This window comes from Schistocerca serialis, chromosome 3, assembly GCF_023864345.2.
Source record: "Schistocerca serialis cubense isolate TAMUIC-IGC-003099 chromosome 3, iqSchSeri2.2, whole genome shotgun sequence".
In the NCBI taxonomy this organism is placed as follows: Eukaryota; Metazoa; Arthropoda; class Insecta; order Orthoptera; family Acrididae; genus Schistocerca; species Schistocerca serialis.
In genome coordinates this window covers 848,254,417-848,280,575 of record NC_064640.1, presented here as the reverse complement: position 1 = coordinate 848,280,575, position 26,159 = coordinate 848,254,417, and the positions used below count along the sequence as shown (strand labels likewise).

Here is a 26,159-nt window from a genome sequence, read left to right as displayed (position 1 = left end):
TTTCTTAAGCAAAGGTACAACTCTTGCCTGTTTTAACTGCTCGGGAAATGCCCCTGATGTGAAGGATTCATTCATTATATTTGTTAAGGGGCCTTGTATAATCCCTATCCATTGTTTCAGTACACACATTGGTACTTCATCTAAACCTACTGACTTTTTATTTTTTAGTTTCTGAATTGTTTTACTGACTTCATTCTCTGTGGTTGGAAGTAACATCGCCATGTTTAGTGCAACATTATTTACAGGTGTTATGTTTATTTGGGGGAATTTTTGTCTCTGCAATACTTCAAATATGCTAGTTTACATAGTTTGCTAAGTGCTGTCAATCATTTATTACTTTATCCCCCTCCCTTAGCAGTATGTTATTCTGCATTCCTATTTTTATAACATCCCAGACTGCTTTGCTTTTATTCTCTACATTATATATTATTTTATCATTAAATGACTTTTCTGCAGCAATCAGTCCATTCTTATAGATCTTTTTGTATCTATGATATAAATTTGAGAATCTTTTCCATGGAACTGAGGTGTTTAAGTGTTTGGGAGCACTTCTTTCTTAATACTTGCTGTTATCCATTTGTTTTTGTGAGATATTGATACAGACATGCATACTTTTGGAAATTCCTTTTCAAAGTTAAATTTAAACAATGTGGAGAATTTAGAGAATTTCATATCCACATTGGCTTCCTTATACACTTCATCCCATCTTTGTTTTTCTAGTTCCTTTGAAAAAGCTTTTATTTTGATTTCTGATAGATGTCATTTGTAGGCATGTAGTTTAGGGAATGATTCGATGCCTGACTTTACCTAGTAATACATGAAACTTATCAAAGTAACACAAATAAATGTTTTATTCATAAACCTCTGAACAGTGACAGAAATAGACCTCTCACGAATCCACACAATACGAGACACAGAACAATGAGTGTAAAAAGTACAACAGGATAAACAGAGAGAGTCAGCTCTGCTCCATGCATAACGCCTGCCAGGGGCAGTCACCAGTCGGTGGTAGATAGACACAATAAAAAACACACACACACAAATTTCAAGCTTTTGCAACCCAAGGTTGCTTCATCAGGAAAGACGGAAGGAGTGGGAAAGACGAAAGGGTGTGGGTTTTAAGGTGAGTGTATACCTGTCCTTTTTTTCCCCCTAAGGTAAGTTTTTTTATTCCCGGGATTGGAATGACTCCTTACCCTCTCCCTTAGAACCTACATCCTTTCGTTTTTCCCTCTCCTTCCATCTTTCCTGATGAAGCAACCTTGGGTTGCGAAAGGTTGAAATTTGTGTGAGTGTTCGTGTGTTTTTTATTGTGTCTATCTACCAGCGCTTTCTCATTTGGTAAATCACAGCATCTTTGTTTCTTATATAACATTTTCCCATGTGGAATGTTTCCCTCTATTATATATGTCACATGCACTGGTAGCAGGATACAGCATTGTCACAGAGCTTCTCTCAGTGAAATCCTGTATCAACAACTAGCTGCTCTTTGTTGTGGTTCTTTACCTGGTTTTGCAATATTTTATGACTGTTTCTGTATTATAGCTCGAATTTAATTTATTTGTAACTCAGTTAAAATGGCATCTGAAGGTAGGATTTCTTTTCACATTCATGATATTATGCATGTTCCTGAATGTGAGGTCATATTGCTGGCCAGTAATGCAGATGATACCAATTTGTTATTGAAAATTGCTTGTTTGCAATTTTTTTGCAGGTTGGAGAGAACAATGCTTTAAGGATGGCACAGATAGAATTACTCGAAGTGAAACGAAAGTTTGATGCCTTGAGAGTTGTGGAGACAGAGAAAAAAATGATGGTTGCCTTGTTGCAGAGAAAGGATGAAGACTTAAAAACTCTGAAATGCTTGCTTGAAAATGAAAGGAAAGAAAAAATGACTATAATTAATGAAAAGGAACATTTTGAAAAAGAAAAAGCAGAAGAAGTAGAAAGAATTAATAAAGAAAATCTTAGATTAAAAGCTGAGCTTGACAAATTAAATGAGAGAATAAAATCTAATCAGTTTGGAGCAGCAGGTAAACCAGTAGCACATTAAACATATGTTATTCATAAATACCAAAGTTTCACCAACTTTATTTTACTTTGTTTCTACTTTGATTTATTTATTTAAATTTGAAAGTTATTTGATCAGTTAAATTTTGTAGATCTGTAATATTGACATACAGCTTGCAGATGAGATTACTTACTTGGGATCATCAGCACTTAATACCTCTTTTCTATGGTTTATCTCCTTCATTTGCACCCCTTTGTTTCCTTCCTCTCTTTTACTTTTTATGCTGCCACTCTGTCCATGCCACTTGCTGTCCCCTTCCCCCACCTCCCCACCCACCCCAACCCCCAGGAGGCTCATAACTCTTTCATTAGTACACGCATGGTGAGCACGGCCCCCCAATCTATTGTAGTATCTCCTTGCTTTCTCGTGCTGCAGTCTCCCATCTCCAACTATACTCATCTTACTTTCTCATGGAGGCAACCTTTGATGTTGACCTGGCTGTTGCCTAGGTTCCGCTTTATTTCCTTGAAATCTTCATTTAATTATATTACACCAATTTTAGTTCCCTTCTAGGTTTTATCTTCATTTTTAATTTTTTTCTGTAATGTGGAATAACTGGAGAACAACACTGTCAGTAGCATCCACTACATACAGTGTTAAAGATAATCTGTGGACAATAAGTGCTTAGACTCATACATGTGCTTAAAAGCCAATGTGGTAGCCAATCTGACATGGTGGGGTCATTACATACCATTTCAGTGGAGCCCTCTGACAACACAGGGATCACACTTCCGATACTAACTTTCGATGCATGCCAAGGAGTAGATTCCCAACTTCATGGGGCATCAGAACTCCCGGCAGTAGTCATTTTGCCAGTTGGTCTCTGCTGTGGATGAGTTTTGTCCATAGTGAGAGCCCTAGACTGGAGTAGATGGCATCAGGCAGACATTTTGCACATCAGACATAGAAAATTAAATTTTCATAATGGCTGTTCTGATCTGGTTGTCTCATCAGAGAAGTCTAGGAATTTCAGTGCAGACAGTTCCAGTTCTGCTGGTGAGAAATGTGCTAAAGCCCATAAATAATAGTGAAAGTAGGTATGGTATCCACTGGAATATAAATGGTTTAAACACTGATGCTTCTAACAACAAAAGCTCCAAAATAGATAAATTGGAAATCATTCTGTCAGAATGTGCAAATCTAAGAGTTGCTTGTTTAAATGAGCACAGGTTTACAGAGGACACAATCAAAATTCTAAACAATATAGGAAACTTCAGATAAGCAAGTAACTTTTGCAGAAGAAACAAGTCACGTGGAGGCTCATGTATACTTCTACATAGTGATATAAACTTTATGAGATGAGAAACTGTTTTAATTATTTAAATGAAGAATGTATGTTTGAGAGCTGTTTTGTAGAATTAGTGGACTCACTGACAAATGTCATAATAATCTCAATATACAGAATTCTGGGGGCATCAACAACAGAACTATTCTTATCTAAGCTTCAAATTATGCTAGAAGACTTTTGTAGAGGAAAAAAAGAAAAAAATTGTAATAGCTGCTGATTTTAGTATTGATATCATGTGTGATGGTAGCCACACTTCAATTCAATGACTTAGTAAAAAAAATACAGTTTCAAGTTAAATTTCCTTGAATCTACCAGAGACAATGGGAAATCAGCAACATGTATTGACAATGTTCTAACTAATTATGTATATGAAGATGTGTATAAATTTTGTCCAGATCCAGGTATTTCAGATCGTTGTGCAGTGTTCATTGAGCTGCCAAAGACAGACACAGGAACTTTTCATGTGTGAGAACCCATACGAGCAGGAACTTTAGCAAAGAAAACTTGCTAACATTTAGTGAGAAGCTAAAAGAGAAAACATGGCCTTTTGATCATTGTAACTCAAGTGATGAAAACCTTGAGAAATTCCTAAATAGTCATCTTGGTGTATCTAATGAAACATTTCCACCTAGACTGTGCAGCAATAAAACAAAAAAAAAATAAAGTGGATTACCCAGGGCATAAAAATTTTCAGTGTAAAGAAAAGGCAACTGCACAGAGAAGATTTCATTAAATATGTTAGACTCTATAAAACCATATTTAAAAGAGTTGTCGGGGCAGCAAAACAACTGGCAGATAACAGGCTAATTTTAAACCATAAAAATAAGACAAAGGCTGTGTGATCAGTCATTAAATCTGAGTTAGGTGTTAAAGCCTGTAACCAAGCAATTTCAAAAACTGACATTGAAGGAAATACTATTGTAAATGCAACTCAAATAGCAGAGTACTGTAATAAATTCTTTATAAATGTAGCAAAGTCTGATGTAGATGTAATAGATTGCCACAACAAAGTAAATCACTTTGTCCTAGGTGAAAACTCTGAAAACTTTACAAAATTCTTAAAAGTTTCTGTGGAGGATGTAGAAAATGCTATTCTAACATTGAGAAACAAAAAATCTGCAGGTTGGGATGGAATACCCACCAAAGTTATTAAAGTGGTACACAATAAAATTGCAAACCCACTAGCTCAAATAATGATTCAATTTTTGAAGAGGGCTGTTTCCCAGAGGAACTAAAATATGCTGAAGTCAAACCACTCTTCAAGAGGGGATCAAGAAAGATCATAGGAAATTATCATCCTATCTCAATTCTCCCAGTCCTATCTAAAATATTTTGTTTGAAAAACTTTCTGTTGCACAAATCCAAAACTTCATTGCAAAATATTCTGTTATTCTAAACAATCAGTTTGGTTTTCAGCAGGGGGAAAACGCTATAGACAGAGTAAACAGTTTCATTGAGAAAATAAGTACATCATTAGACAAGAGAAATAAGATGGCAAGAATTTTCTGCTACCTCACAAAGGTGTTTGATTCTGTAAACAATATATTGCTTGTTTACAAACTTGAAAAATATGGCATTAGTGGCAGTGCCCTACAATGGCTTAAATCCTAAATCCTACTCATCCAACAGAAAGTAAAGAGTTATCATTTCTTCAAATGGCATAAATTATTTTTCTGACTGGAAAAAAAAAGAAATAATAATTTCAGGTTGTTCCACAAGGCTCCATATTACGCTCAGTCCTATTTCTCTTTTATGTTAATCACACACCATTAAATATCAGCTCCCCATCAGTTCTGTTTGCAGTTGATACTTCTATCTTAGTTGAAGATCAGGATTCAGAAAAAAATTCCCAAATCTGTGATCAGTACCCTCAGTGCTTTAGAAACTTGGTTTCAGCTAAATGGGTGGAATCTAAACGTATCTAAGACTCGCATGATGCAGTTCAAAACCAAACAGTCCAAATGTGAGCAGACTAAGATTGTACACAACAACCAAGCTATAGAAGAAGTTGACTCAGTCAAATTCTTGGGTTTAAATGTAGATAAAAATTTGAGCTGGCTGGCACACGTTGAATACCTGGCAAACAAACTGAGCAGCTTTGCATTTGCAATGCAAATATTATCAACTGCAACTGACGTGGACACACAAAAAGTAGCATACACAAGCTTCTTTGAATCCATTATTAGGTATAGTATTGTTTTTTGGTGTAACTCGACAAATAGTGCAGATACTAAAAGGACAGAAAAAATCATACAAAATATGTGCAGTGCAAATCACAAAGAACCATGCTGACCAGTATTTAGAAAACTTAAAATATTAACTCTGCCATCCTTATACATTTATGAGATTATTATATTCCTGTACACCAGACATGAATTATTTGAGAGAAACCATTTTGTCCATTCACGTGATACTAGAAACAGAAAATTTTATGCTCCCCACCCACCACATCAGACTGTATGCCCAGGGACCTCAATACATGGGAATGAAAATTTGTAATAAATTAAAAGGGAAAAAGTTAATGCAGAGGAATTTAGACTCACTTAAAAGAAAGCTATATGAGGTACTGACACGGAAGTGTTAGTACTCAGGGGATGAATTCATGCATGACAAACTGGAAATTTTTGAGCTGGACAATGTGTTACATGTTCTAAGAAATATCCTTATAGTGTTATTATTTATTATAGTGCTATTATTTATTAATGTAAAAATCATTGTAACTGTTTTATAGATTTTTGACATGTCTCCTATATGCAAACCAAATGGATTGCAAATGTACATCATGAGATGAATAAGACACAAAAACAATTCCCCACATTGTCTACCTAATGGGCCAGACAGCTGGGAGCAAAAAAATTTATTCGGTACCTGGTATGTACTAGAGTAAATGGGAATACTTCTACAGTGAAAACACCATAATTTTCGTGTAGAACAAATTGAAGATAAATTTGTAGTTGACTCCCTGTGAGAAATGCACAATGGATCACTATTAAGGCCACCTCTGCTGCACAATCTCAAGCTCTTTAAACATGTGGACGACTGGGTAGCTTACCAATGACTGTTCACTAAGCTGAACTCTGTCCTTGAGCCCTGGCAGGCTCGTCAGTACTGACTTACCGCTGTGTCATCCTCAGTCAATGGGACTATTGGATGTGTGGATGTGCAATGGAGGGGTGTCAGATCAGCACATGGCTGACACAACCGTCAGTTTTCATAACCTGGAACCACTACTTCTAGGTCAAGTAGCTCCTCAGTTGGCATCATGAGGCTGAGTGAACCCTGTTTCAGTGTTCCCACCAAGGAAAAATCCCAGAAGTACTGGGAATTTAACCCAGGTCCACTGCATGGCAATCAGTACTCCTGACTACTCTCTATTGCCCCATGTAAATCTCTAATCCGGTCCAAGGAAACCTTACACTGTAGATAGTCAAGAAGCTATAGGTTAATCTCAAATGGCACAGTTTCTGTTTTTTTGCATGTACAAAAAGGTCCAAAGAATAACCGAACAGATACAGCTGCTTTCATCTTAGTATTTGAAGCAAATCTCCTCCCAGAGGAAGTTAATCATGGTGTACAGGTGTGAAATGAAACATTATGTCCTATCACCCACGAGGTCCTTCCAATGCATATGCTTTGGTCATATGTCATCCTGCCACATGCCATAAAATGTGGCAACTGTAGATGGCAATTCCATGAAGAGCCTTTTAAACAACCACCTTTGTAAAAGGTCTTTGATTGTGCTGAGGCACAGTCATGCAGTATTTTTTAAAAGAATAAACCGCCATTTGACTGTGTATTACTGTATTTTTCTTCTTTACTATCTATATTTGAGATTTTATGCCATTATCAAGTACAATGCTAAAAGTTCTTCGACGATTAACACATTATATATGGTGAAAAACCAGATATAACTAGATATGATGTCTTAATGGTGTAAGAGCTTTTAGCATTGTACTCAATAACTATGTAAAATGTGAAATATAGGTAGTACAGAAGAAAAATATAGTAATTTACAGTCAAATGGTGGTTTATTCTTTGTGTCTCACTTGGAGGAAAAAAAAAAAAAAAAAAAAAAAAAAAAAAAAAAAAAAAAAAAAAAAAAAGCACTATCCTCCGCATTTACTAATTTGCCCAGATTTAAAAAAGAAAAAAAAGTACAAAAATATAAAAAAATTGAGCACCTGTCATATATTGATGCTTTAAAAAAAATGAATACTTACATCCTGCCTCTGCCCTTCTCTCAAAGTTTCCATGGCCCCATCTTTGGGAACCACATCCTCCTCCCATCCAGAGAAGCAGCTCCCTCCTCTAGCAGGGCTCCCTCTTGGGACCCCTTTCCCCAGAAACCCCAAGGTCAGAGGTTTGACACCAACTATTGCCTGGAGTTGCCACATCCTCGGGGTGCCAGAGTTGTCTGCCCTTCATCCTTATCCACAACTGCTGTGGATAAGTCCTCGTAGGCTGGTGTGGCCGAGCAGTTCTAGGCACTACAGTCTCGAACCGCCTGACGGCTATGGTCGCAGGTTCGAATCCTGCCTCGGGCATGGGTGTGTGGGATGTCCTTAGGTTAGTTAGGTTTAAGTAGTTCTAAGTTCTAGGGGACTGATGACCAGAGAAGTTAAGTCCCATAGTGCTCAGAGCCATTTGAACCATTTTTGATAAGTCCTCACAAGAATGTCAGTGACCAAAGGTTGTGAAGCAGAAGGGAAATACCAGGAGAAGGCCATTCCAGTGACTCCAGAGGCATCAGATCTCTCCACTCATTTGGATATGGAACAAATGTTAATCAATATGATTCCATCCCCACTGATGACAGGTAGTGATTCTGAGGCATAACTGATCTTTCTGGCCCTTCTAGCCTAATCAGGACACCCAGCACATGATGATCTAATCAAACTGTAATGGATATTACTGTCACCTGCCAGAACTACATTATCTCATTTACTCATCTTCTACAGTTCGTGTTGCTCTATAACAAACATGCTTCACTGATGACTATTTCCCAATGCTGCATTGTTATCATGCCATCAATGTGTGAATTTCTGTTTGTACTACAGTGGAAGCAATTGCAGTGCATGTGAGAATGACCTCAGCAAGCACCACCACCTCCAAGGCAGGCTATTATTTACCTTGAGATGACCAACTTAATCCAACAACTCCCCTCCCCCTCCCATCTTTCCTCTCCAGGGGGCTCATGGTTCTTTCGTGAGTTCGTGTGTGGTGCACATGAGGCCCCGAGTTATTGCAGCTCATTTTTCATTCCCTCGCTGCTTTTCCTTCTCCCTGCCCCCTCCCTCCCTATCCCTGCTCCTTCCCTGTTGCCACCTCCTTCCCCTCTCTTGGTGTTCTGCTTTATGTTGACCTGGCTATTCTCCTGGTTTCCTGTATTGGTTGCAATTTTGTTCCTTTTGCCCGTTCTTTCACCCTTTTGACGTTTTAGTTCCCACTTGAGGTTTTACCTCCACTTAAAAATTTCCTGTTTTTATTGTGAGCCATATGGGGAAGAACTCCCTCCCTAGCATTTACGGTGTGGATTCCTCTCCCTTCTCAGTTCCCCTCTCCCTTTCCCAGTCTAGCCCCCTTCCACACTGCTAGGTCACCAGCACGTGTAGCCAGTCCTTGTGGTGGGGCTGTTATGTACCCATATGGTTGAGCCCCCTAACACAGTGATCACACTGCTGAAACCTCAGTTCTTCCCTCCCCGTGTATGCCAAGGAGTAGTTGCTTGTCTTCTTGGAGCATTGGAACTCTTGGCAACGGCCACTGTGCCAGATGGCCCTTGCTGTGACTGGGTGACGCCCATGGGGAGAGCCCCTGGTTGCAGTGGGTGATATCAGTGCGGATGCTTGGTGCAAGCTGCAAAAATCTGGCTGTTCTCACACAGCCATCTCTTCAAATGGTGAAGGATTCTTAAATGCTGTCTCACATGACCTGGCAACTTTCCCCTCCCTGGCTACACCATGGGAGGATGGCCAGGCTCCCATGGAGCTGAAACCTTTTCCCCGTTACCTCATCTGTACTGGGACAGATAGTAGGGACAAATTCACCACCACAAAGCTGTTGTTTTTTGTGGAAAATATAGAGGACAAGTTTGGTGAAGTGGAGTCAATTAGTAAGATGTGATTGGGTTCCGTGTTGATCAAAACTACTTCTGCCACCCAATCTGCAGCTCTTTGTGCCTGTGATCATCTTGGCAATGTCCCAGTGTCTATCACTCCTCACCAATCTCTGAATATGACCCAGGGAGTCATTTTTTTATAGGGATCTTGCCCTGCAAACTGATGAGGAAGTCCAGGCTAATCTAGAGTGGCGTGGTGTTCATTTTGTCCGACGTGTGCAGAAGGGTTGCAAAGATAACTGCACCAATACTGGCGCCTTCATCCTGGCTTTCAAGTTGGATACCCTCCCAGAGAAGGTCAAGGTTATGTGTTACAGATGTGACATGAAGCTGTACATCCCTCCACCTATGTGGTGCGTTTGGGGGTTGTGTTTTGGGCATTTGTCTTTCGGCTGTACGGCGGACCCCTTGTGTGGTGACTGTGACCACCCCGTCCATGAGGGAAGCCCTTGTTCCGCTGCATGTGTGTGGTAATTGTGCTGACTACCACTCCCCTCACTCACCATATTGCTCGGCTTACAAGAGAGAAAAGAAGATACAAGAATATAAGCCCCTGGATCGCCTGTCTTACACTGAGGCTCGCCAAAAGTATGAGAGACTCCATCCGGGGTCACTATCTTCAACTTTGGCCTCTGTTACTTCCTTTCCTCCTCCTCCTCCTCCTCCCCTTACCATGCCCCCCCTTCCCCCCTCGTTCCTACCCCAGCCCCACCCCACTCTCTCACCTGACGATTTACTCTGATTGGAATCAGCCATCTGACAGGCTTTTACTCACTGCTGGCACCTTGTCCCACTGTTCTTTTACCTACATAAGGTGTATGACATGGCTTGGTGCCATTACATTTTAGTTACCCTCCATGACTGGGGCTTCCATGGTCCTCTTCAGATTTCTATCCGAGAGTTTTTATCTTACTGGTTCTTCCAAGTTCAAGTTGGCACTTCACCACAGGGTTCTGTGCTAAATGTTACTCTCTTCCTCACTGCCATTAATGGGTTTGTGACCTCTGTTGGGCCTCTAGTTACCCTGGCGTTGTACGTTGACAATTTTTGCACCTGGTGCAGCTCCCACTCGATGACGTCTGCTGAGTGCCAGATCCAAGGCACCATCCAATGGGCCTCTGTGTGGGCCACCACCCACGGCTTCCAGTTTTCCTCCTCCAGAACGCATGTTATGCATTTTTGTTGTCAACCCACAGTACACCCTGATCCAGAACTTTACTTAGGCAACCAGCTCCTTGATTTTGTAACACAGTCCCGTTTCTTGGGCCTTATTTTTGATAACAAGCTGACATGGCTGCCCCACATTCACTACCTAAAAACTACATGCATACGGAAGCTTACTGCTCTCCACCTCCTGGCCCACATAACTTGGGGTGCAGACCATTCCACTCTCCTTCTTCTTCTTCTTCTTCTTCTCCTCCTCCTCCTCCTCCTCCTTCTCCACCATGCTCTGGTTTTGTCCAGACTCTATTATCTATTATGGTAGTCAGGTTTATGGTTCAGCAGCTCCTTCCACTTTGAAACTCCTTGACCCTGTCCATCACTGTGGGGTGCATCTGGCTATTGGTGCCCTGTGCACTAGTCCTGTTGATAGTCTCCTCACATAAGCGTGGATTTCCCCTCCCCCCATACACATCCAACAGAGCCAACTCCTTGTTTCTTACGCAGTTGCCATTCACCACTTCCTTGACCATCCTCTATACACTGCAGTCTTCACCAATGAGGAATGTCTCCCTCATAACACCTGCCCAAGGGTGGGATTGCCAGTTGGCATGCATCTCACTACCCTCTGTCAGGATCTCCATCTGCACTCTCTTCCAGGGTCCTAAGATCTATGTTGATCCTATGGTTTACTGGCATCTTGTATGTGCCATCCTTGCAGAGTTCCAGGGTGCCACCATCTTTTACTCTGATGGTTCTAAGACTACTGATAAGGTGGGATATGCTTTCACGTCTCTTACCAGCTTTGAGCACTATTTGTTGCCAGGATCATGTTGCGTATTTACAGCAGAGCTTCTAGCCATTTACAGGGTCTTCCTTTTTTGTTTCTCAGGCCTCCCTCCATAGTGTTTTAATTTGTTCAGACTCCATGAGCAGCCTTCAGGCTATCGATCGATGCTACTCTCATCACCCCTTGGTCTCCGCCATCCATGACTTTCTCTCTGCCCTTGAGCATGCTGCCTGTTAAGTCATCTTTGTCTGGGTCCCAAGTCATGGGGGAATCCCAGGGAATGAAGTGGCTGACTGTTTGGCTAGAGAAGCAGATACTTACCCCCTTTTCCTTTCACGATTGCAACTGCGGATATGTGGATCTATGTCAAATCTCTCTTTGCCCAACAGTGGAATGCCATCTGGAGCGCTACTGCTCATAGTAATAAACTCCGCACAATCAAGGAGTCTACTGCAGTTTGGGGCACTTCTTTCTGCCCCCTCTCAGGAGTCCACTGTTTTATGTTGTTTACTTATTGTCCATACCCGGCCCACCCATAGTTTCCTCCTACATAATGACCCACCCCCCCCAAAGTGGTTGTGACGCCAGACTGGCGAAATCTCGCATATTTGTGGCATGTCCCTTCTTTCGACCCTTCATGCTAAGTATAGTCTCCTTGCTTCCTTAAATTTAATGTTAGCGGATGAATCACAGATGATTGACCTAGTCCTCACATTATTCTATGAAAGTGGTTTTTATTTCCAGATATGAGGTTCTCCTTTTGTCTTGGAGCAGGGGCAGGTTGGTTGTGATTGGGACTCCTTTTGCAGTCTTCACGGTTTGTGATCCCATGACTGCCTCCACCCCCCCCCCCCCCCTCTTTCCCTTTTTCCAGTTTTTAGGTTTGGTCTCACCTTTTATGCTTATACTGTGTGTGTTTAATGTTCATTCTTTTATAATTTTACTCCTCTGATTGAATCTTTTCATTTCTAGCGGACTCTCTTTCTAATGTGCACTGTAATTGTAAAGTAAGAGGAAAGGGCGGGACTGATTGATTAACTGAGAGAGTATGGGACCAAACGGTGAAGTCATCAGTCCCGCGATTCCAAAGGGGGGATCGCGAGACTGATGACTTCACCGTTTGGTCCCATACTCTCTCAGTTAATCAATCAGTCCCGCCCTTTCCTCTTACTTTACAATTACAGTGCACACCATCATGCCCTGGGGAAGTTCCATTTCTTCTGGTAGGCCTTCTGATTAGCTAACTTCTTTCCAATCTTGGTCTGTCTCCCCTCAATGACAATACTCCTAGCCACTTTGTTGCTTCCCATAGCACCTGTTCAGCTGCTGACCTTATGATCTCTTTCCCTAAGCTCATGGCTTCGCTAGAATGGCCTGTACCCAGTGAGCTTCGTACAGTGACCATTTTTCAGTGTCCTATCACTTCTCACAGCCCTGAATGAATATTATTCAGTTGCTCCATGTACTGAGGATCTTTAACCATATTTCTCTTCACAGTGGTTAGGTAGTATCATCATACTAGTTCTTAAGCTAGGCAAAAACCCCTTTGTCCATTGACAGATATGTCAGTTAGCCTCAACACTGACTTGGCTGCACGATATTTGTCAACTAAAGACTAACAGTTTTTGCTTTCTTGCCCACACCTCTTCAGGTGCTGATTGCACTACTCTTCTCTGTATTTATCAGGCCCTGCTATTGCCACAGTTGGACAATGGTTGCCAGGTTTGTGTTTTGGCACCCTTTTACATTTTGAAACTGTTAGATCCAGTCAGTCATCATGGGGTAAGACTGGCCACTGGCACCTTCCTGACTAGTCCCCTAGACAAACTTCTTGCTGAAGCAAGAATCTTCCCTCTTTATTTCTGACAGTACCAACTGTTGCTCACTTATGCTGTTACCATCAGACAATTCGCTAATCATCCAACTGATCACACATTTTTGACCGAGAGAAGTCTCGCTGGGGTTAGCACACTGGCCCCACTTTCAGGATGACGACAGTTCAATACCCTGTCTGGCCATCCTGATTTAGACTTTCTGTGATGTTCCTAAACCAGTTCAGGCAAATGCTGGGATGGTTCACTTCCTTCTCCATCCTTCCTTAATCCAATGAGACCAATGACCCTATACGAGGGCTATCCACAAAGTACATTACGTTTTGGAATTAAAAATAAATAAACTATTGGAAATTCTTTTAATTATATACAGATGAAAGCTGCACTTAAATACTACTTTTCTACATAGTTGCCATTTAAATTAAGGCACTTATCATAGCGATGGACGAGCTTGGAAATTCCTTCGTCGTAAAATTCGGCCGCCTGCGCCTTCAACCTTGTGGAGATGGATGCAGTAAGCAAATTCAGAAGGATGTAGGTTACAGTAGTTACACAGAGATGAAGAGGCTTGCACAGGATAGAGTAGCACAGAGAACTGCATCAAACCAGTCTTTGGACTGAAGACCACAACATTAACAACAACAACAACAACAACAACAATAACAATAACATAATGTTTTCAACTACTTTTGTGGTGGGGGTGGGTGGCTGTGGTTGAGGTGTCTCCCACCTTATGCTAGGTTTGGGTGACCATCAACCATACCTCTCCCTCCCATTTGTTCCATACTTGTCTCCAACACCACAATGTGACACCATTGCTTATCAGTTATCCACAGAATCACAGAATGTAGATGCACATTTAATAGTTGGTAACAGGCCAAACAGGAGCATTTGTAAGGCACTTTCACTGAGATGTTATTTAGGAGAGCATATGGGATTTATGATACCTCTAGCCTGATGTAGGCTCATATCTTTAGAGTATGCTAAACACATTGGTATCTTTTCCTCAGCAGTATGTGTATAAAGTTCTCTTTGGTAGTGAATGCCTCTGTATGTTTGGACCAACTTTGATATCAGGGTGTATTTATTTCATGCAATTGTTAATTCTTAATTGTAATTGTTAATTCATTGTAATATTTCAGGACCATATTGATGGGAGAAGAAAAGCCTGCAGATGTCAAATATAATCATTCTTATAACAATTTATTCTGCCACTCACATTTTAAAAAATCCACAGGAAAGCTTGTGATTGAACTACCTAGCTGACATCAAGCAGCTACTGTGTGGAAAGTGACACTAATAAATACTTTCGTCTCTTCTATTCTCACACATTGTTGAATCTTGAAACAACATTCTTGGAAAAATGACATTGCATTTAAACTCATTTGAGGACTTCATTCTGGCCAATTATTTTTCATTATTGAGCCTGTAGTATTCAAAATTGATAAGACTTTGTGCGTAATTTTTAACTGTCAGTATTCCTTGTTAAAAATTCCTTTGAATACAAAAGCAGCACCTTGTACTATGTATACAGGAGTGTAAAACTATGCAGAAGAGCAACAGCTTTTTCAGTTGGTGACTTATGCTTGCTTTCGGTTGATCATTTACTATCTGATTATAGTTGAGCTTAAATTTATCAGAATGATTCATGTTTGTATTATTATTCCATGGCACTAAAAAAATGTATACACTTACTTTGTAGTCACTCAGATTTGTATTTCCAATAATGCTTCTTTTGATGCTATCAACATTTATTGAGACTAGTATATTATGTATGCTAAAATGAAGACACCCTTTTAAGGATATACTGTAGTTAATTGTTTCCACTGGACATGCTACCCAAAATGGTATATATTTTAGTGATGTTACACAATAATTTTCTTTAATTTTAGTAGAGAATCTACAGGCCTGTGTTGAGCTAAAAAGGCTGATGCTGAGCAAAGATAGAGATGGATATCAGAAACTCCTGGAAGAGCACAACCTATTGAAAAAACAAAATGAAAGCTTGAAGAATGAAATGGGTCACCTGCAATGGCATGGGCATTCTAAAAGTACTCATCAGTGTTCTTTTTATAGTCCAACCACTGTTAGTGCACAAGATAAAACTATAAGTGGTGTATCTGACCATGGGGAAGATGTAACTTTTTATTCCTTTATTATCCCCACTGTGTTTATCTTGTGTTTGCAATGTCTGTATACTATGGGATTTACTTGTAGGTGAAATGCATTTTGGGGTAATGCGGAATCAGATAACTTACACAGATTAAACAGTTTTGTCTTCACATATTTTTCAAATTCAAAATAATAATTAAAACTTCAGGCTTCTCTCATGTGAATGTTAAAAGGAGGAAGGGAATTCCAGCAAAAGAAAAAATCGTTATTCAGGTTCCACAGCTTGCTGAAGTAGATGGAACAGTATCATTATTATGCTCTGTTAATTTAAATATATCCACCTGATGATGAATGTATGATCACTTTGGTTATTCCAGTACTTGTAAAATGAACCATAAACAGGGTTATAATTTGAATATCTTCTTCTGTAGCAAAGGATCTACCTATGACTCAATTTTTTTCAGTGTTAAAGTACATACCATGGCCTTTTGGCCTTTATACTGGTGTCCCAAGAGGATTTGGCAATATTCATGGATATGATGAGAAGGACCATTCCAAGAAAAAAAGTCTAGTAAGCATGGGCTCTAAAATGCATTCCTTAAGCTCTATGAGAATATGTACATCTTTGCTACTGGGAAATGTATCTCTTCTATTGAATAAGTGCTCACAGATCTTAAGGTATGCATTTCAGAGCCCAGGTTCACTAGATTATTATTTTTTCCCCCAAATGATCATTCCTGTCATATTCCTGAATGTTGTCCCAGTAGAGTGCACACAGAATACCATTCCGCGAGTTACTGCAAGAACTGTCAGCCATTTTGAAGCTTCCAAAATAAATTTCATTATAGCGTATATGGTCAAAATAGTATGTGCAAACATGTTTATAATTTTATTCATTGTTACCACTTTGTAGAAAATATAAAATGTAATGAATTTACCTGGAAATCAGATGGAAAAAGTAAGTAAACTGTTCATTATTTTGAAAGTAATCACCATAACTGTTGATAAACTTAACCCACTGTGTGATACACAGTCAATACCATCATGGAAACATGTTTGTGGTTGCCTACCAAACCATGATTTTATCCAGACATGCACCTCTTCATCCAAAGCAAATCTGTGGCCACAAACATCTTTCTTCAGGTCTCCAGAGAGGTGAGTTATAATTAGTCTGATAAATTCCATTTTCACATTCTTCTGGAAACTTCATCATGGGACACCAGTATAAAGGCCATGGTATGTACTTTAATATGAAAAGAAATTTGACTCATTGGTAGATACTTTGCTATGTAAGAAGACATTCAAATTGTGTTTGCTAATATTATTGAAAACCAGGCTTTTCACCTCAAAAATACAGGATATGGAAGTAAAACTCTACCAGTAAGGAAGCTTTATTATTGATTCATGTGCTTTAGTCATGCTTTTCAGTGCTATCTTTGTTTTCAGACTGAAGGTGTTCAATTGATTCTCAGGCTCCACCAGAAGGTAAAAGAACTGGAAAAAGAAACAATCAAGTTGCAGAAACAAATGGAAGAGGGAGAGAAAGAAAAAGATAGTCCATGAGGTGATACAGCATTTACACGTGTTGGTTTTAGAGTATGACTTGAAGTGATGATTAAACTTTCAATTCTGTGTACTACTATTTAAATAATCTATTTGATAGTATATTAGAATTTGATATAAAAAATAATATTGATTAGGGGATTATTTTTTCTGTGTCTGTTTCTTGTAAGAACAAGATGTGTGTGTGTCATCTTCGATGGTTTGGGCATGTTTTACGGGCTGGTGATGACTCTATTGCCAACATGGGTTACACACTTGAAGTTGTCAGCAGCAGACCCTAAGGATGACCTAAGCAATAATGGGCTGATACAATTCATAAAGACCTTAAATGTGTGAATATCCACCCAGATGCAGCCCTTGATAGAGCAAAATGGAGACAACGGACCCATATAGGGGACCCCGCAGTTACATGGGACAAATGCTGAAGGAAAAGAAGAAGATGAAGAAGAGTATTAGATGATGACTTGAAATGCAATAAAAGAACCATTTTGAATCATGGGTGCTGTGCTGCTTTGATCTATATGATGGTTTTTTTATGTGTATTGACATAAGTTGCTTGCATTAATTTTTTTATGTTTCTTCAAACTTCCTTGCCTGACCAGTTCTGTACATTAACACTAGCTAACAACACATGGATGAATTTTGTAACCTACAATTTGAATGATACATTAGGACAGTACAAACTTTTTTCACAAAACATACATACAGCTTATATAGTAAATCGATATTAAAATGCATCATCTGTGTGGTCAACTCCATTGTCAACTCTTGTTTCAGATTTCAGAAACAACATCCAAATGTTTTAAGGTTAGTGGAAAGAAACTTTTTGTGGAGTGGGAACATATTGCTACTGAAATAGGGTTACAGTTTGTGGTTTTTGTGTTTGACATCAACAGGTGGTTTTATTGAGCCATCTCAAACAGAAAAATCAACATCTGGGAAGGTAGCTCATTGATGGTCAGATGAAGCAGGTTTTGGAGATGATGATGATGAGGATGATGATGATGATGATGATGAAGCAACTTGAAAAAAAAGCCCCAAGATCATGAAGATGATGTCAATTAATTTAAACCGAACAAGGGCTGTTAGGGTTCAAACAGGTATGGAGTATTTGTTTAGGTTGCCCACAAACAGGTTAAGCATTTAATGCAAAACTGATACTCATCACAATTCCATGGAGCTTTTGTAGATTTAGGCTTCAAAAGAGAGAATTATAGGGCAGAATGTCATTGACTGAAAGGATTAGGATTTAAGTGGTGGATTCATATTGGCAGGTTACTGGGAAATGTGTTCATGAAAATAAAGCTATGAGCATAGGGGATGATGTGTCAGGAAATAGCATCCACAGTGCAAAGCACAGGAGGAAGTGATTTAGTCTTTGATGTAAGAAGGCAGACTGTGGACAATTGATTGGAGATGATACTCAACAAAGGCTGGAGGATCTTTCTATGAGTGTGTTATATCCAGCCACAGTGAGGTGAACTGTAAGGGGATTAGTGGTATTAGCTTTGTGAAATTTGGGATGAAAGTGAAGATAAGGGTTCAAGTGGTTGACAATGTGTGAGCACGTGGATTAAGGTAAGAGCTTTGGAAAGAGCTGCTGGCTGTTGTGTAGGCTGAAGGTTGTATAGGGATAGCATCCTGTGGTAAAGTATGTAAGCAAGGGTGTTGAAAACATGAGGAGAGTTCCCTCTGCCTCGTGGTTACTTTGATCCATGACCATGCTTCTGGAGCCCTTTTCTGAAGGGGGCTGAAGTTCATTTTAAGGCTGAGGTTGTTTTGTAAGTGTGCAGTTCACCTTACTGGAAAGAGATCTGAGGCAGGAAGGTAATGTTAAGTTTGATGTGAGGAGTTCCTGGAAAGTTATCAGGAATGGCTGCTTAGGATGGATTGAGGACCACAATTAGTAGTAGCTTGGAAGTGTTTGAGACAAGCTGCTGTGTGATTTTTTGCTGGCTGAACTCAGTTGTGCAGATGACAAACAAATGAGTTGACTGAAGGGAACAAATAAAGGAAAGCAGGGCCTTTGCTATTCCATCATTCTTAAACTGGATTTGGAGCTAAATGAGAGGCATTTTGAAAGTACTGTAATGTTGCAGGGGCCATGTTCTTGCAAGACAAGATATTGACAGTATTTATGTAGAAAGGGGTTAGGTGAAGGTGATTTCTCTACCTTAATGAATAAGTGACATATAAAACTATCCCTAAAAACATACTGCACCAGCCTTGCAATAGTCATAGCAGCAATAGTTCACATGATCTCCAAAAGTAACAGTGTCACATTACCCTTAGGTCTATCAACAACTGTATCTTTCAGCCTAAGTAGGACCCAAGATGGGCCAGTTTCTCTCAGCTGAATTCCAGGTGGCCACACTAAATAAAATTGTGTTCACATGATCTTGAGGACCAGGTAGGTAACTGAATTTCCATGGCTTGTTGATCAAACCACTGACCAAATTTTTGGGTGGGGATGTGATACTTTCTCAATGAATTTTCAAACTCTGCCTGCAGCTTTTTGTGTAACTCACATACATTGTAGAAGAAAAGATGTATGAGCAGCACCATTTCAGCCCTTTGTAAATTAAAGAAACAAAGCATGTGTAATGGGGTCAGGATGGTCTTAGTGCTATTAATCTCACAATGGACGAGAATGATAGACTGAAAAGTAGGTTAGAAGAACCAGTTTCTCAGCTGTCATAGAATTGTAAAGACAGTGAAGGTAACATTATTATTCATATAGCCAAAGTCACGCAAGTCAAGTAGTCAGTGTCCCAGTGATGCGTGTTGACTCTGGGCTGTGGTATTTCCTTTGCTTGACACATGGCAGTGGGAGATTCCACTAGTGCAAAGATGTCAGGCTGGGCAAGTGGCCACAGAAGTACTGAAGTCAGCACATTGTCTGGTGTGGAGTTGTGTCATACCTGTCAACATCAGACACACAACAACAGAAAACTCTGGTGTAGGCTGGCTATGCTATCAGGTGCCAATGCAGCAGGCCAGGAGCTCGCATTGGACATGGTGCAGAAAATATGCAAGGATGGGCAATGAACCAAGGACACCAGAAGGTGCCCCAGAGTCAGTTGATGACAGCCAACAGTAGGCCTCTAGCTGGCAGGCAACAGTTTGGCTGCTGACAGCATTGAGGTTAAATGTGGGTCATAGATGCATAGGTAGAGGAGGTAGCACCAAGTTGTAGTTGAGATGACCCACTTTGGGTTGACGATCACCATGGAGTAGTTTTCAGTGTATGGTGCAGTTGACAACAGTTGGATGAGGCATGTGATATTTAGGGCTGCTCGATCTGGCTCTGTTATGACAGTATGTCACTTTTGGCCACTTAGACCACAGAAGCAGCAGAGTGCCATGCCCTGGCAGGATGTAATCCAGGTAGTCACTGCAATAGCCTGGATCTCACACCATGCTGTGTGAACAGTGTTCCAGCCCCAGCAGCAGCTGGCAGGGCCTGGTATGTGGCAAATGTACACACTTCAGTGCTGGAGCAGAGGTTTCCTTCATGTCAGCTCTGTGTGTGTCCAGTACAGGCACCATAATTTGGTAAGGTACCTGGTGGTACATCTGGGTGCAGGTTGCAGACATTGATTTGGAAATGTAGTGCCATAACACATGATTAGTTCACATTTTCGTGTTTAAATGTGTAAGTACTACCACTAGCCTGAACTGAATCTTGCTGCTAAGAGTGATCCATCATTTATTGTGGTTTTTATGTGCTTCTACCTTGCCACTGCTGTGTAGCAATGTGTAATGTGACTCACCAGTCAAAGAGGAATCTTTCATGCTTCAGATATGCAGTGGCTGGTGTTTATGCTCAGAGCTCTCCTTCCACCCTATTACATGCATTTAGCAGAGTTACTTCAGGGCAGTGACTTCAGTACATGATAAAAACTGGATGATACTGGAAGATACATTTGCTCGCACATGATGTTGTTGGACAATTTTCTACACTGTGCCCAGTATGTATACTGCTACAATCAAAACTGAACAATTGTGCATTTGTCATTTATTTTGTGTTGGACACACCTATTTACACTTCCAGCAGAAATGTTACGTAACTGAGGTACTGCCAGTATATTTCGCATGTTGTCCCATAAGTGGCTTAGCTTCAGTGAGGAAGAGCTGTATGTTTTTGTGACTGAATCTTCATTATCATATATACTGAGGTTTAGTCTTCTCTATTCCAAGCACAAATGTCAGATTTATTAACACATGTATATGTTTTACAAGGAAATAATTTTCTAGAATGTTAAAATATGGACACAAGAAATAGTGAATTTGGCTCCTCATAAACTTAATAATCATTAAATGGTTGTTTACACATATTAATACTACAATCATTTCTCTTTGAACTGTGCACATACTTTTTCTGAAAATCTGTCTGGATCTTTGTATTTTACCTATTAGACATATTGCTGTATTATAACTGGCATTTTTGCCTACCACCTATCCTTTTTAAAATATCTTCACCTTTTCCAATTCTCCAGTTTTACTGGCTGGTCTGCATTATTATTATCTTCCCTTTCTCAGACGTTATGTCTGGCTAAAAATGGAAAGTGACTCAGACCTTGATCAAGTGTGACTTTCTTTTAACTGTACGGTATATGTTACATTGCATTTAGGAACTTTCGGGTAATTGAACATGTATCAATAATTACAGATTTCTGTAGTTGTAGTCCGCAGCTTGTGGTCGTGCAGCAGCGTTCTCGCTTCCCACTCCCGGGTTCCCACGTTCGATTCCCGGCGGGGTCAGGGATTTTCTCTGCCTCGTGATGACTGGGTGTTGTGTGATGTCCTTAGGTTAGTTAGGTTTAAGTAGTTCTAAGTTCTAGGGGACTGATGACCATAGATGTTAAGTCCCATAGTGCTCAGAGCCAACATCTGTAGTTGTATATATATGTTTGGATGTAGCTGTATTGCGTTGATGTACTGGTGGATATTGTGTGGTATGACTCGTGTAGTTGATAGTACAATTGGTATAATGTCAACTTTATCCTGATGCCACATGTCCTTGACTTCCTCAGCCAGTTGGATGTATTTTTCAATTGTTCTCCTGTTTTTTTCTGTATATTTGTTGTATTGGGTGTGGATATTTCGATTAGTTGTGTCAATTTCTTCTTTTTATTGGTGAGTATGATGCCAGGTTTGTTATGTGGTGGTGTTTTATCTGTTATAATGGTTCTGTTCCAGTATAATTTGTATTAATCATTCTCCAGTACATTTTGTGGTGCATTTACTTATTTATTTATTTATCCATCTTTAAGCATTTACATGCAATCAATATTGTCATGAGTAATGTACAATTTACATATTAAGAAATATAACTATTGTGAGGTATCACACAAAGCTAAAGTATACATTTTAAGAGAACATACATAATAAAGGAATACATTTGATACATAAAGATAGCCCACATAACTAAAGTGTTCATTTTAAAGAATGTTTATAATAAAAGAATACATTTCATACATAAGGATTTCTCCACATGTTTAACAGTTAAATGTGGAACTACAGAGACAAAAAAAGCTTAGAGGTACAAACAGAGTTGCAAGTTGTTTCATAAGTCAGGTCTATTTTTGAAGAGTTTTCAAATTCTTTAACACTGTAAAAAGCTTTGTCTATCAGCCATTTTTTAGTCTTACTTTTGAACATATTAAGAGAGACACAACGTGCCTGCACAGGTAATGTGTTGAAAAGCCTTATTCCCATGTATTCATAACTGTCTTGTGTTTTCTTGAGTCGAGTTGTTGGTATGTCTATCTTAAATGTTTGACGATTGTTATGATTATCAACGGACTGCCTAAGGTTTTAACTGTTAAAGTTTTCTTTTATGTACAAAAGGCAGCTGTATATAAAAAGAGAAGGGACTGTCATTATCTGTAATTCTTTGAAGTACGACCTACATGATATGTTATTTTTGGTAATCCCAGAGATGCTCCTGATGGCTTTCTTCTGTCAAATAAAAATTTTCCTGGACCATGGAGAATTACCCCATAGAAGAATACCATAGCTAATATGGCAATGAAAGAATGCATAATAGGAATTAATCAGCAGGCTTTCAGGAACACATGTGCGTAATTTTTTCAGTAGATAGATAACTCGCGAAAGCTTTTTAGATATGTTGTCTATGTGACTCTGCCAGGTTAATTTCGTATCTAAGTATATGCCAAGAAGTTTGGTAGAAGTGTACTCAGTATCAGCATTGGATAAGCTGAAGGATATATTTACAGTCTTTTCATAGTTAATAGCTAACTCATTGGCTTCGAACCACATATTGGATAATCTGAGAAAATCTTTACTTTGCTCCTTCAGTTTATTTATGTCCTTCCCTGAATTGATGAAACTTGTATCATCTGCGTAAAGCACAGATTTGCATGGCATATTGCTGGTCAGGTCATTTAAAAATATTATAAACAGTAATGGCCCAAGCACTGATCCTTGGGGTACACCTCTAGTGACGTTCATTAACTGTAACTTTTGACCGTTGTAGCTTACAGTTTGCTTTCTGTTACTGAGATATGATTTAATGAGGGAGAGTTCCAGATCCCTAATGCCATAACACCATAGTTTCTCCACCAGTATTGTTTGGTTTACAGAATCAAATGCTTTGCTTAAGTCCACTAGTGTGGCTTCAGCAGATAATTTAGATTCAAAAGAAGATTGCACAATAGAAACAACATTTTCAACAGCATTAATTGTTGATAACTGGGCCCTAAAACCACATTGAGACTTAGTCAGTACACGGTTTTTTGACAAACACATGTTAATTTGCTTTTGTATACAATATTCGATTAATTTTGAAAGAATAGGTATCAGAGAAATTGGACGATAATTATTAGTGCAGTTTTTATCACCCTTTTTGTGTAATGGAATTACTACTGTCTTCTTTAGACATTCTGGAGAAATACCACAGTCAAATATCCAGTTAATGAGTGTAAAGAGGGGGAATGATATCAAACCGATTATTTTTTTTTAATCACAAAATTTGAGAGGCCATAAATATCTTCTGATCTGGAGTCACTTAACTTTGCCACTGATTTAATTACATCACGTATATCCACATGTCCCCAATTACAGGTTGGCACAGTATCAGCAAAGTTTTGCAAAAACTGGTTTATATAAGTAGATTGTGAATTTGATTTTGAACTCTTCTTACGAGGAGATGAGGGATTAGGATTTGCTGCATTGATAAAAAAGGGGCTAAATTCATCTGGGGTGACATTAACACCAGTTGTAACTTTTACACTATGACTAACTGTACCTAATTCTGCTTTAATGACCCTCCACGCAGCCTTACACTTATTATTGGAGTTTTTAATGAATATATCATTTGCTCTACATTTTGCTACTCTGATTTGTGATCTATAGTGTCTCTTGAGGCTAACATATGTTTCATTGTCAACACTACCATTTTTTACCTTATCATAGCATATCAAGACCATTAATCTTAGCTTCTGTAAATATGGTGTGAACCACCTATGTGGAGTAGTTCTGCCATGCTTTCTTGCCATAGTTTTGTTTTGTTTGGTAACCATTGGACAGGAGATATTGAAAATTTCAGATAAAGTACTAACAAACCTGCTACAAGCCTCCTCAACATTGTTAGAAGCATATATTATATTATTCCAGTTTAGTACCTTCAGCTTATCCATGAAGCTATTTATGCCTTTATCACTTAATAACCTGACAAACTGGGTTGGTTCACAATCCCCCATTGTTTCATTAATTGTTAGTTTTGCCCATATACCTTTGTGATCTGTCAGATAGTCAACATTAAGGAGTCCCATTTCAAAATCATCTTTATGAGTATTTGTGATAAAACTGTCGAGACAAGAAAGTTGCCTTGTGGGACTATAATTTGCACAGAAGAGATTATGGGCTCTTAGCATGTTAAGCAAATTAGTATTTTTGTGTGTTTTTTCTTTTTTTTTTCCTTACATCAAAATTTAAATCTCCTAAAATTACTGTCTTGTGTTTGGTATATTTTTCTGTACGGTGAATAAGTTTATCTAAACACTCTACAAATTGATCGGCATCACTATCAGGAGAATGGTATATTGAAATAACTGTGAGTTTTAATGTTGGTAGTAGCATGACAGCCGCTTCAAGAATGCCTTTAACACATATGTCCTTAACATCAACCACAGTATATCTTAACCCTAGGTTGTCACTTATATGTATTGAGGAACCCCCATAACCTTCATTGGGTCTGCAGTAACTTGAAATTAAATTAAAACATGGTGGTACATACAGTTTTATCTCTTCTTCTCTTAACCAGTGTTCATTAATACATAATACTATTCTATTGTGTCCATTCAATACAACACCAAGTTCATCAGCTTTATATTTCAGGGATCTAATATTTATGTGCATGAATAATATTGATTTTTCACAGCAAGAGGGAAGATGCATGATGTCTTGGGCCCAATGGGATGCACACATGGTGGTTTGCCTTTCACTGGTCCTCATGTTTGGCGTGGTGATGGTGTTATGTTTTGGTAGCGGCTGGACTTCCTTGTGGCAGGCCATAAAAAATCATTACTTCTCTGTGGTATTTTTTTGGTTCTGTTTGAGGCTTGGGTGGCAGACTTGTTTATTTCACTTCCTGCATAATTTATCTGGCATGGGGGATTTGATATAGGCCTACTTGATAACACATTTGTGTGGGATGGCTGATTTGATGCACTATATAACACTTCACTATGGGATGGAGATGATAAAATACTTACTTAGGTTTCTGTCTTCTTATCCGCTAATCAAGGTGATATTTTTGTTGTCTGTTTCTCAAGGTTCTTGTTTGTCTCACATGTTACATAGTTTATGTGGGCAGGCTGAGTGGAGGCACTTGATAACACTTTGGCATAGGATGGACGTGGTGATACAATACTCACTGTGGTTTCCTTCCTCTTTTCTACCAGTGACTGCAGTGGAACTGCTACAGTTGTTGTTGACACCATTTCTGCTTCTGTTGCTTGTGCTGCTGCTGTTATTGGTCTTGTTGCTCGAGCTGGTTCAGATGTTGCTGGTTTTGATGGTGCTGCCATTGTTACTGAATTTGATCGTGATGCTGTAACAATTTGTGGTTCTGCAGCTGCTTTAGTTGTTGTCTCCAGGACATATTCACTTCCTGCATGGTTGCTTTCAGTAATGTATCGGTAGTTCATTGCAATAATTGGTACTGACTCATAGATACTCTGTTTTTCATATGTTTC

General features: G+C 39.2%; 1 protein-coding gene across 1 annotated transcript in view; it reads left to right on the top strand.

Annotated features, from left to right (window-relative positions):
• The first annotated feature begins 1,738 nt into the window (after positions 1-1,738).
• The window catches only part of LOC126471260 (unconventional myosin-Va-like), a 168,864-nt gene continuing 144,443 nt past the window's right edge, over positions 1,739-26,159 (top strand). The window contains exon 1 of the mRNA XM_050099379.1: positions 1,739-2,033. Within this exon, the coding sequence (XP_049955336.1) occupies positions 1,739-2,033 (295 nt within the window). The remainder of the gene's footprint in view (positions 2,034-26,159) is intronic.